This window comes from Microtus ochrogaster, chromosome 24, assembly GCF_000317375.1.
Source record: "Microtus ochrogaster isolate Prairie Vole_2 chromosome 24, MicOch1.0, whole genome shotgun sequence".
Lineage (NCBI taxonomy): Eukaryota > Metazoa > Chordata > Mammalia > Rodentia > Cricetidae > Microtus > Microtus ochrogaster.
The window spans coordinates 18,290,120-18,302,775 of NC_022024.1; the positions used below are offsets into that span (position 1 = coordinate 18,290,120).

At 43.7% G+C, this 12,656-nt stretch overlaps 2 protein-coding genes across 2 annotated transcripts; both read left to right on the forward strand.

Moving 5' to 3' along the window:
* Positions 1–777: 777 nt before the first annotated feature.
* Positions 778–2,225, forward strand: Myf6 (myogenic factor 6). Its single transcript, XM_005358094.2, has 3 exons — positions 778–1,296; positions 1,558–1,648; positions 1,906–2,225. Exons 1-3 carry the CDS (start codon positions 778–780, stop codon positions 2,022–2,024), a joined length of 729 nt encoding a protein of 242 aa, XP_005358151.1. The 3' UTR covers positions 2,025–2,225.
* A 6,949-nt stretch (positions 2,226–9,174) lies between these two features.
* Myf5 (myogenic factor 5) lies at positions 9,175–11,114 on the forward strand. Its single transcript, XM_005358095.3, has 3 exons — positions 9,175–9,675; positions 10,433–10,508; positions 10,924–11,114. The coding sequence occupies exons 1-3, from the start codon at positions 9,175–9,177 to the stop codon at positions 11,112–11,114; spliced, it is 768 nt and encodes a 255-aa protein (XP_005358152.1).
* Positions 11,115–12,656: the final 1,542 nt, after the last annotated feature.

Consider the following 12,656-nt stretch of genomic DNA (forward strand, 5'->3'; position numbering starts at 1 on the left):
TTACGACTTTCGAAATTAACAAGTGGCCCTGGAAGGTCACCATGGAAGCATCCCGAGTCATTTCAGACAGTAGCGTGGGACATGAGCACCCTTCAGCCACCCCCCCAACACCCACCTCATCTTATAGATTTAGTAAAAGAGAGGAAAGAGATTGTTTACCTGCTTCTATTGAGGCTGAGGCCTGAAAGTCATGTGTAACCTTTGAAGCCCTTGTAATGGTTATAATCACAGGGATGGCATCTTTTTGACAGACAGAACAGAGAAAAGAGCCGAACCACGCTGGAAATATTAATGAGGCTATTTTGGAGCAAGGGCTATTGCCTATGAGATCTCTCATCATGAGTCTATACTTAGAATTCAGATGAACCCCGGAGGGAGGGGAACCGGGCAGTGTTAATACCCAGTTGTTTTGAAGTTGCCTGGTTAGCAGGTTCGTGTCTAAACTGTCCAAAATGGAAGCACTGGTTGTTTTCGGTGATGCGACTCTCTGTGTGTATTTTGTTTTAACCTGTTTGTCATATGGACTGTCACATCGCTCCGAGAGGTGACATTTCTCCGTTTTCTTTCAAACTGGATGTTCTTCTAGTGAGTGCTAGCTGCAATCAGTTTGGGAGACTGATGCTTCATGACAGCTAGAAGTTGGATTGAGTTTCAGGAGCTACTATATATAAAGCTGGGTCGACTTATGTCACCGCACTAATTAAATGCCATCTGGGTGGCTCCTCTGGGTTTTTGAGTCCATCACCCAGTTCAGATCAGTCAGAGGCCAAGGAGAACATGATGATGGACCTTTTTGAAACTGGCTCCTATTTCTTCTACTTAGATGGAGAAAATGTGACTCTGCAGCCATTAGAAGTGGCCGAGGGCTCTCCTTTGTATCCAGGGAGTGATGGTACCCTTTCCCCCTGCCAGGACCAATTGCCCCAGGAAGCCGGGAGCGACAGCAGTGGAGAGGAACACGTACTGGCGCCCCCGGGCCTGCAACCTTCCCACTGCCCGGGTCAGTGTCTGATCTGGGCTTGCAAGACTTGCAAGAGAAAATCTGCTCCTACAGATCGGCGGAAAGCTGCCACCCTGCGCGAAAGGAGGAGGCTAAAGAAAATCAACGAGGCCTTTGAGGCCCTGAAGCGTCGGACTGTGGCCAATCCCAACCAGAGGCTGCCCAAGGTAGAGATTCTACGGAGCGCCATCAGCTACATTGAGCGTCTGCAAGACTTGCTGCACCGGCTGGATCAGCAAGAGAAGATGCAGGAGCTGGGGGTGGACCCCTACAGCTACAGACCCAAGCAAGAAATTGTAAGCCCAGATGTTGCCAGAGCCGGGAAGTGTAAAGACCGATTAAATGCCTTCGTGAGGCCTTAACCTCCACCTGCTTGGTGCCCACCCCTCCCAGCCCTGCTCCCTCTCTAATGAACCCCCAGTGACCCAAGAAGACCGAGCCCCTGCCCTAAGCAGGAAATGCGGTCCGGCCCAAGGAAGCAGGGGAGACACCCCCAAGCCGCCTCCTCCCCCGGAATTTGTTTCTTTCCTAATCTGTTGCTTCGGTTTTCTTTCCAGCTTGAGGGTGCGGATTTCCTGCGCACCTGCAGCCCCCAGTGGCCAAGTGTTTCGGATCATTCCAGGGGGCTCGTGATAGCTACTAAGGAAGGTAATGTAAAGTAAAGGGCACGGGGCTGCACTGGAAGCATCCGGCTCAGCACTGGGGTGCTCTGGCCGAACAGAGGCAGAGAGCGCTCAGCGCTCATCACGGGCTCAGAGATAGACTGTCAGTGTCCAGAGCCTTTTTTTTTTTTTTCCGCTCCCACGGACTCAGTCTTCCTGAGCCGCCTTTGTAGCCTTTTGTGGGACACAGCTGCGCGTTTCTATATGCTCTGTTTTTTTTTTTTTTCCACCCCTTTTACTTAGGAGGAGCAAGCGTGGATGCCTCGGCCACCAGCAGTCTCCAGTGCCTTTCTTCCATAGTGGACAGTATTTCCTCGGAGGAACGCAAACTGCCCAGTGTGGAGGAGGTGGTGGAGAAGTAACTCAGCCAGCATTTGGGACATTCTTCACTCAACAGAAACCTCTTATGGACTAACCATTTAGGTTAGGGCTCACGGACCCCAGAGTTTATGAAAGCGTATGAAACACACTCACAAAGAACCCCTTAGTCACCTCAACTGAAAGTTCTTTGCCCCGGGCTTTTAATATGATTATTATACGATTATTATTACTTGGAACCGCTAGTGGCTTAGCTCTAGAACCCTAATTTTGTTTTTAATTTGGTTGGTTTTTATAGCATCTTAACTTTTATTATGGTCACGTGACCCTTTGGTGTCGGTTGCAAATGAAGTTCATTCCTGTCTAAATCCAAGTGGGAACGTTTAATCCGAATGGTGTTTAATGTACTTTTGTAAATAGTCTTAGTATTTTTGTTTTTATGCAAATCTAAAGACTATATTTTAAATGTGGAATTAAGCATTGTATATAAACTGTGTGAAGATCCTGTTATTGTAATATTAAAATATTAATACGTTTCTACATGTACAAAGAGGTGGCCTTAGTTTGATTTAACTAGAAAAAGAAAAACATGAGGGCATGCATACAAAACTAAAGAACAGCCATATTTTAACTTAGATAATACATGTGCCCAGTTATTTGAGACTTTTCTCTCAGCCTAACTTAAAAGGAGGAAAATGAGTATTAGGGTCGTAGACTCAATTAAACTGAGCTCATTAATATTCCATGTAGATCCTGTACTTGTTTTTAATAGAAGGAAATATCCAGAAAGCATCTCTATTCTCCTATCTTTCTTTTCTTATCTTTCACTTTTTCTTTTCTTACTATTCTATAGTTGGTAGTAAGGGTGGGATTTGCTTACTCTGGAATTTAATTTTCAATGTCCTAAAATTTCTTCATTCATTTTTGTAGAAGAAGTTGAATTAATTCAACCCAAATTATTATATATTTTTTCTATTCCTTGGTGTTCTATGCTGTTTCCAAGTATAGAGCTGAGGTACCCAAGGCCTATGTCTTGATAGCTGGTTTTCTTGAACTAGACTAGCCCCCAACAGACTGGAATATCTTCAAGTGCTCTTTGGCCTGAGTTTATTTTCCAAACAGAAAGATAAAAGAAAAGAACAATCTGTCTCTTGAAGAAGGGTGGGTGTCTTTGAAGGGGGGGGGGTGTTGCTGCTTCAAGAGATGGAAGGGTTAAATGCTTGGGAGCTAAAGATAACAACACACATGAAACCTCTTAGCTGGACCAAACAGCAAAGCCCCAGAGACCCGGAAGCCCCAGGAGCTCTACAACATGAAGATTTTACAACGTGTGCCGCGTCTGTTTATCCTGTAACCTCATAGGAAGGAAAAAAAAACGACCACCAAGAAACACAGCGGGACGTAAAGAGAAAGCATGCAGTCTCTACTAAACCATGCCTTCTGTCTAACGCTCAGATTTTCAGTTTGTGACATTTGCATAAATGTTGAGGTTCAGTCTCTCTAACCCAGAAACGTTTTGAGCATGTTTGTCAACAACAACAACAAAAAAAAAGGTTGGATTTTGAATCATTTTAGATTTTGGTTACTGGAGTTGGATATACTTTTGTTCGACTAATTTATTTTCTGATTATATAAAAACGTCTGGGTTCTTCTAAAATTCTTCAACATTCAGAAAGTTCGGTTGAGGCGCCCGACATTAGCATGTAATTCCTTTAAAAGCTTTGAGAGAGAGCAGGTGGCTGTGCTCCATACTACTGGGTCTCTGTGAGGACGCTGTAAACCAAATCCAGGCTGCTCCTGTACAACCCGAGCCAACCCTTCTCCCGTTTAGTGCCCATACCTTGTTTATGAAACAAAGGGAGGGAGGGTTCTCCGTGTCCCATGGGCTCGTGAAAATTCACCAAGACAGCGCATGCTAAGTGTTGAGTCAAGAAGGCACAGACTGAAACCCATATCAATGATTTTTATTTTGTATTAGTAAATCTCAAATTGGCCAACAAGAGGTATGTCACCCAACACCGCAGTTTTTTTACTTTTGGTGGCTTTGGCTAGGGACAATAATCATCCCGAGCAAAGAGGATGAGCTGTCCTTAGTTTTGTATTAATGTAATCCGACTATAACCAGAGAGAAAGGCATTTGTTACTGCTACTTCAGAGGCTTCTTGGAGTGGAAACTTCTCATCTGGTGAGTTTAAAGTCAGGACTCAAAAGCAGGGAAATATGAATAGCTGCAAGATTATGCCCTGGACTACTTTGTATCCAGAAAGAGAAGCCTTGGAAGAGGGGCAAGGACATCTATAGTCTGTAGAATTATTTGGATCTCTTAGACAATTGTTTCTGAACAGCTAGCTAGCAAACTCCAAATTATAGCATAACTTTCAAAAATAAATGCCAAAGCATTTACTAGTCATGGGTAGTATTTACTACCCAACCAAAATATGGGTAACTATATCTGGGTGGTCTCTGTCTTTACTAAGCATACATATGCTATATCTATGAATTTTTTGAAAACCAAAGGATTTGCCCTAGAATGAGCTTCTATGCCAATATTTTCAAAAACTGAATTAGTTGTGCAATTGGCATATCATAATTGATCAGGGAAACATATTTATCTTAGATTTACAATATTTACAATAAGATTTCTATCATGAACTATTCTGTAGCAGAACGTGTCTATCAGCTCATGGTCTTTTCTCGCTGATGGATTTTGTTCAGTCTTGGCAGACCAAATCCTGCCTTTCTCAGCTGGGTAACCTGAGAAACGTTTAGAGTGAAGTTGCCTATGGGAGCCTCTTCTTTAAATAGAGAAAATATTTTCCAAAGAGTTCATGTGACCTCCAGAGCTATAGATGATATGTTAGGGTTTCCAATGAAATCCTAGGTCTATTTGTGATTAAACTGTTTTTGTTTGATATTAATGATGATAATCTTTAACCGAGGCCAAAGCCAAAATAAACAGGGCTATAGGAGCAGAAAATTAAGACAAAATAGCTTGGTAAAGATAAGGACTTAGGGATTGAGCTTAAATCTCTTTCCAGAGGTTCATATACTGTCATATATCAAATCATCAGTGGCTTTCTTTTATGCTATTACTGAAATAATTCATAGATATCAAATGTCAATAAGCTCTCTCTAGCTAGCTTTCATCATCATACCAGGATCATGGACTTCAAAGTCTGGACACTGGGGAAATTTGCTGATGTCAAATGATGTCAACTTTGTGCCAAACTCTTTCATGAGTTTTTTGTGGGGAGGACAGAAATTTGGGGCTCTTAGCAGCTATTAAGAGGGGCAGGGAAAATCAGGATGCTTCTGGAAGCCACTTTCAAAATTATGAAGACATTGTTCTACCATTCACATTCTCCCTTTGGAAACATCTTCTTTCTTCATTCAGAGACCCTTCCTTTCATATATAGGCATAAAAAGTGCTTTTATAGATGATTTTAAACATCATGTATCTCATTGTCTGATCATTAGTAAGCAAGCAATAATAGCATGATATTTCCTTGCCCGAAATTCTCCATTCAGTTCCAAAAACAAATCAAATACTTCCAAGATGATCCTTGGCACTAGAGAATTCTTTCTGCAAAAATAAGGTGTTTTGCAAGCCACAAGTCATGCTGTGGAATGAAATGTCCCTGCCATGTGCCAGGGGGCGGGGCAGCAAGGGTAGTGCCGAGGAGACAGGTTACCCTCTCTCCTCCCCTCTCAAAGCTGCTAAATGCCCTGATATAGCCCTTTGATCTCTGCTGGGAGTCTTCGAATTCAAGCAGAGGCCAATGTCTTCCTCAGATGTCTCGTCCACAAATTCTTCTTACAACTCTGGCAGGTACTAGTATGTTGACATAGGTGTGCCCAGCTCCCAGAGCCGGGTACAACTAAAAACTGTTTAGCAGGTTGGGAAGTCATCCACAACAAGCAAAAGCAGAATTCTGCAGGTAGCGGCAGAAGAATGGAGAAGGACTCTGTGTGTGTGTGTGTGTGCATGTATTATGTATATATGTGTGTCTTTGTGTCTCCATGTGTTCTTATATGAACCAAATATACATTTTCTACACTTTCCTCTTTAATTTCTCTGATTTTGTTTTCATTCAGATCCCACACTTCCCCACACGGTCTGTCGTGTAAAAGAACAGCCCAGCTTTCTGCGTGGGGAGGGAGCCTTTCTCCTCTCTCAGGCGTGGGTTTTCTTCTTTTTGTGCAGACTGCCTCAGGGTTTTTGATCTCCCTCTGTTTTAGCTGCGGCTATGGCCTGAAAGTTTTTGCCTCATTTTTTATTCTTGTGTTCTGAGATCCTGTTTTCATCACTTGAGTCCCATGGGCCTTCAACCCGGACCCTGTCTCCTCTCGGCAGGACTCATTAAGCAGCCGGCCGCTTGTGTTTTCCCCTGCTTCTTTAGTTCCACTGTGCCTGCTGCACTCTGGTAAATTTGTTTGGAGATCACCTTACCAGAGACAGCCTCTAACCTCTGAGAACTTCTGCTACTGACAGAAGCCCCTGAGTGACAGCGTCCTCCCAGCGCAGGAACCCAAGGAAAGACTCCAGTGTGTCCGACTTTGTACTTGTATGAGCTGAGGAAGCCCCTGGAAACTCAGGGAGAATGTATGAAGCAAAAATGATTACCTCCGGGGGCTTGGTGCCATTTCTGAGGACAAAGAGACTCCTTCAAATGCCTTGTGGACAAGGGAAAATTATCCAGCCCTGGAGGGAAAGCTTACCTTTTAAAAAATAAATAAAATAAAGTGACAGAATTCTTTCTGATACTGAGTGAATATGTAAAAGTTGTGAAGAGTAGTAAACCAGCCATTCCTGGCATAGTCAAGGCAGTAGCTGTTAGGTATATCCATGGTACACTGAGAGGGGTCCCTGGAAAGAGCCAGAAGACACAAAGGGAAGACTCCCTGGCTTCCACTTCAACTCAAAGGATCGAGTTGGCATCCCAATCACCATGTTGTTTTAGCTACTTTAAATACAAGAAAAAGGGAGGGAAGGAGGAAGGAAGAAAAGAAGACAGGGAGGAGAGGAGACGAAAGAAGGAGAGGAGGAGGGGGAGGGGGAGGAAGACCATGGTTCTGGGTTGTGCGGTTGATGGCCAGAGCCTCTCTTCCACTCTTGCTGTGGATTTGAGGATAATAATACCTACCTTTCCAAAATGATGTACTCCTGGGTACAGTTATATGCATCCACATAGATGAAGCGGGAGCCTTGCCTTCAGGGTTTTTAATCTGGTATTTTCCTAAGACTGCATTCGTTTCAAAGGCATACATTCGTAACTCGGCCTCGTTAAGGTACAGTTGGATCTCATTGGCGAGATGATTAAGTAGACCCTGGGTGTGAGACAGGCCCTGGTTTTCATCAGAAATCTGTCTTCAAGGTGACAGTCCAGGTCAGAGGGAACAGAGACGGACACATCCAGCAAGTACAGTGACTGACACTGAAACTCTGGTTTTTAGGTCCTTCCTTGCAGTGCTTGCCTGCACAGACAACTGCAATTTTTCAGGCCCTTGTAGATACCAGATCAGTCATTCATGATTGCTTTATAAAATTGACTTTGATTCGTCATGATCATCACTATCATCACCATCATTGTCACCATCATCATCATCATCACCATCACCATCATCACCATCATCATTATCATCATCACCACCACCATGGCCATCATTTTCAGAATAGAAAGTGCCCCTCCCCAGAGAGAGAGGGAAAGCAAGAGAGAGAGAGAGAGAGACTCTTTGGAGCCACAGCACTTACTCAATTAGATGACTCTCTGAACTGCGAACAGTCCATTTTTACAGTGGGGCTACAAATCGAGGTCCAAAGCCCCAGAGAACTTGTGTCCACCCCAAGTAATGGTGTTTCCTGAATATGCACAGCTTCCTTCAAGAGATCTGAAAATGGTTTAACAGTGGAGGAGAGACTGTAAAAAACTGAGGAATAGGCTCTATTTTTATTTTTTGGAATGTTAGCTTCTCCCTTTGTCTTGGGCCCACCAAAGTTTCAAAAAGACCTGTCTGCAAATTGCATTTCTGGAAGGCTTTTGTCACCAGCGTGTGTGAAGTCACTCTGTTAGAGGAGCTGGAAATTTTACACTAGCCCAGGATCTCTGTGGCGGCAGCTGGGACGCATCTGTAACGGTGTTAGCTGGCCTGAAAGCAGAAAATTAGCGAGCCTGAAGCCTGGCTGGCTGTTTAGTCTGTAGAACTGATAGGGCGGAGCAGAAAACTCGGGAGAAAGGAAACTCCACTCCACACTGGGAAGGGGGTTTACTGTGAGAAATTGGACTTCTGCCTTCGCCCAGCCACAGGCGTGGGAATCTCCGGGTGCAGGTACTAGCCTAAGCCCGCCAGAGGGAGAGCAACAGGCAAATGTGTAAGGAAGAAAGCTTGGAGGGACGGGATGCTGAGGGGTCACCTGGTCCACCTGATGACATTTACTTATAGAGCCGCAGGAAAAAATATGACTTCATTCAGGCCTGAAAGGAAGCCCCAGGGAATGTTGCACCCATGAAAGAACCAGCTCATCAGAACTTTTTGAGTCTTTAGCAAACAAATTTTGAAACAGGACACTCGAGGTTCTCTCCATAAATGAAAATGTCACTTCAGTGTGACAACTATTACCAGGTAATAAAGAAAGGGTAAAGAAAATGAAAAACAACCCCCCACCCCCAGGAAGGCGGCAATTCCTCCAGACTCTAGGTTCCCTTTTGGTGCCAGATGGAAATATGGAGTTTAATGCCTTATTGTGATGTTGCCGCTGATTGTGTTAAAGGGTGATCGATTTCAAGAAGCCCCCCTCCCCACCTTAAAGGACCCCAAGATTTGGAATAGCCAGAAGGCCACTGAGCAGGTTGGACTGCCATAAAACCCTGCCTGTCAAAGGGGCCAGTAAACAGCAAATTGTCTCTAGAAGGAAAGCAGAAGTTTGCCCAGAGCACCCCTGTGGGGGTTGTGGTGGGATATGCTAATAATGCCCAGCCACGGGGACCAGCCTCCCTTCCCATCCCCCAAGAATATATAAAGAGCCCCAACCTCAGCCAATGACCGACCCTGGCCAACAGGCATCTGTCCTTGTTAATTACAGAGAAACAATCCCAGCCCCCGAGCTCTGCCTGGGATTTGCTGGCCTGCAGCAGCCAGGGAATCCCGTTTCTCCCTCTCGGCTGAACTCAGGTGTCCCACCTGCCTCTCTGAAGAATGGACATGATGGACGGCTGCCAGTTCTCCCCTTCTGAGTACTTCTACGAAAGCTCTTGTATCCCCTCCCCGGAAGGTGAGTTTGGGGACCAATTTGAGCCAAGAGTAGCTGCCTTTGGAGCGCACAAAGCTGAGCTGCAGGGCTCAGACGATGATGAGCACGTGCGAGCACCTACGGGCCACCATCAGGCCGGTCACTGCCTCATGTGGGCCTGTAAAGCCTGCAAGAGGAAGTCCACCACAATGGATCGACGCAAGGCCGCCACCATGCGCGAGCGCAGACGCCTGAAGAAGGTCAACCAAGCCTTCGAAACGCTCAAGAGGTGCACCACGACCAACCCCAACCAGAGGCTCCCCAAAGTGGAGATCCTCAGGAACGCCATCCGCTACATAGAGAGCCTCCAGGAGCTGCTGAGGGAGCAGGTGGAGAGCTATTACAGCCTGCCCGGACAGAGTTGCTCGGAGCCCACCAGCCCCACCTCCAACTGCTCGGATGGCATGGTAAGCCACAACTCCAAGACCCACTCTCTCTTACCCTGGTTTGTGTGAAAATCCTCGTATCTCACCTAAACCAGGTACAGTGGGACCGTTGCTTTAAGAGACGCATTCACAGAAAGATGCAAAGAGAAAAAAAAAAAACTTGTATAAGATTTAACTGTGATTTTCTAGCTAGTTCTGTATGTATGTACATGCTAGTAAAAGGTTGTCATGTACCCCAGGTTAATTTAAATGATTAATTAGGCGTTATCGCTTTTATTTACAAAATGTATCACCGTGGACCCTGATATACAGCTACCCCAAGTTTATACCTCTGAGGAATTAGAATCCCTAGCATGGTCCTGATCCCTGCTCCGAGGCCAAGATTTGGAAGAAAATGTTGGTTCATGTTTTTCCGAGGGTATCTGCTCCGGTGTTGCCAGGTTCTAACGTGTTTTTGCCCTGGGAAAGTGTTCTCTCCCAGGCAGCGTTAGTACGGCTTTCTTCGACTGCAATCCATTTTGCATGGTTATAACCCAGTGCACATTGCTGCCGGATCCCATGGTCTTCCCTCTGTTTTCCTCTTCTTCCAGCACACAGACTGACCTTGGTGCCCCAGCGATTTAGAGACAGCAGCCCCTTCCTAAATCAGTGCTGCTGCGGAGCAAGCGAACTCACTGTAGACAGTTTACTGAGCTAGGGGCCCGTACAATTTCACCCTTGGTCTGTATGTCTTCTGCCAGAGGCTTGAAAATACATTCTTGCGTGTTTTGTGTTACAGCCTGAATGTAATAGTCCTGTCTGGTCCCGAAAGAACAGCAGCTTCGACAGCGTCTACTGTCCTGATGTATCAAACGGTAAGAACTGATAACTTCAGACACATTTAAGGAACATTCAGTCTTACAACTCAGTCCGCCCTTGCAAATAAACAGGGAAAAGAAAGTGATGCCTCACATGAGGAGGCTTTGACAGAGTCAACACACATTTTCCAAATTACACTAACAGACAGACAGACACACCGCACGCGTGCTTGCACGCACACACGAACGCACTCCCTCCTGCTTGAAATATTGCCAGGGGTCTTCTGCCCTCCACACCCCACCCTCAGGAATTGCTAGATATTTGCAGCAAATTTTTACATCGGGCCCTCTGTGATCACCTGACCTACGATGTCAAAGGTGCTGACTTGCAGTTTAAAGGGCAGCGTAAGCAAACCTGTCTGTGGGGATAATTTTTTTTTTTTCTTAACCACTTTTCTCCTTGTACTGTTAGCCTGTGCAGCAGATAAAAGCTCCCTGTCCAGTTTGGATTGTTTGTCCAGCATAGTGGATCGGATCACATCTGCAGAGAGAAGCGAGTTGTCTCTCCAGGATACAGCTTCTCTCTCTCCAGTTGCTAGCACCAATTCACAGCCGGCAACCCCAGGAGCCTCCAGTTCCAGACTTATCTATCATGTATTATGAACTATCACCAAGGAGGAAGGATGCCCCACATGTCCGAAGGGAAGACAAGTTGTGGATAATATGTGCTGTTCAGTTGTAAATATTATCTTGCCACTTTATAAGAAAATGTATTTAACTGAAAGTCACATTTGCAATGATGGCCTCTCCTCTTCCTGATCTTTCTCTTTGTCTTCATTTATAGCTTCCTTTTGTTTCGATTCATAATTCCCAAACTATTTTTATGATGGGGGGTAATAACTGACAGTTGCTTATAGTAATTCTTAACTTATACATATATAATGTAAATATTGCTCATCAAAATACCTTTGGAATTTAGATCTCTATTTTTGTCTTCAAAAACATTTTAATAGCTTAGAATCCATTACAGGGAATTAAAAATATATTTAACTTTTGCTTTTCTCTTTAATCTTTTGTTCATATTGTATCTAATGAAAATATAACAATGCTGCCTGATGGTATATATTTCCATCTTTTCTTGTAAGAAATACTTCTTTTCTATGTAAGCAATAAATAGTGCATTGCGGATAATTTCAAAATATAAAAATTTCATGAATTTCACTATAAATAAAATTGTTTACTGAAATAAATACTTTGTTTCTTGACTTTTAAAAATAACATCCTTTGTGGAATTAGAAAATCAAGAACATGACGCCTTTAAGTTGAGCTTAAAGATGATCGCACAGTTGGCCTTGCAGATAAATATAAACATAATTTATGAATTTCTTTTAGATCTTGTTATGTCACCTATGAAAATGAATTATTTCCATTTTAAACAAATTTAAAATATTTCAAGTTAAAAATGATAATATTTCCAGAGTGCACGCTAAATCTGTCCTGCTATTCCATACAATGTCCAGCTGTATATGGAAATGGATAGTAAACCTTTTCAGGCTGATATCAGTTATTTAAGTAAAAAGATTGAACAATAGTGTGTCGTTTTACGATCTACAATACTTTGCCAATCATGAGCTAGGTTTTATTAACTTTTCCTGTAACTTGATAAACATACTATTATTATCAATAAAACATTTAGGGAAAAAAACATTTAGGGGAAGTAGATATTTTTTCTTATTATTAGAAAGCCAGCATAAGAAATATTCACAACTAGATAGCAAAAATGAGATATATGGTGTTGTCTCTTATTTTTATAGTATTTTAGGAGTTTCCAACCACACTATGAATGTGCATATGTGTCTGTGAAATGGACGGGTATCTTTTAGTGTTCCCTTAATGCTCTTCTGGAAGAAATTGAGATGAAAAGTGGATGACCAAGCAGAAAATTAAAATGAGAACGTCATTGAGACAATTTTTTAAAAGTGTCCCACTGAGAAGGGATAAAAAGAACCCACCCCTGAAGGACAGAAAATAGCTGTTGATAGAGGCCAAATATAAGTCCTTCATCCTCCAACTTGTTATTTTACTTTTTGAGACAAGTTTTTGCGGTGTAGTTATTGCTGGTCTCAAACTCACAGGCTCTCTGTGAGACTGCTGGAAGTTTTCTGCCTGTGCCTCTGGAGAGATACAATGTGCACGACCCAACAC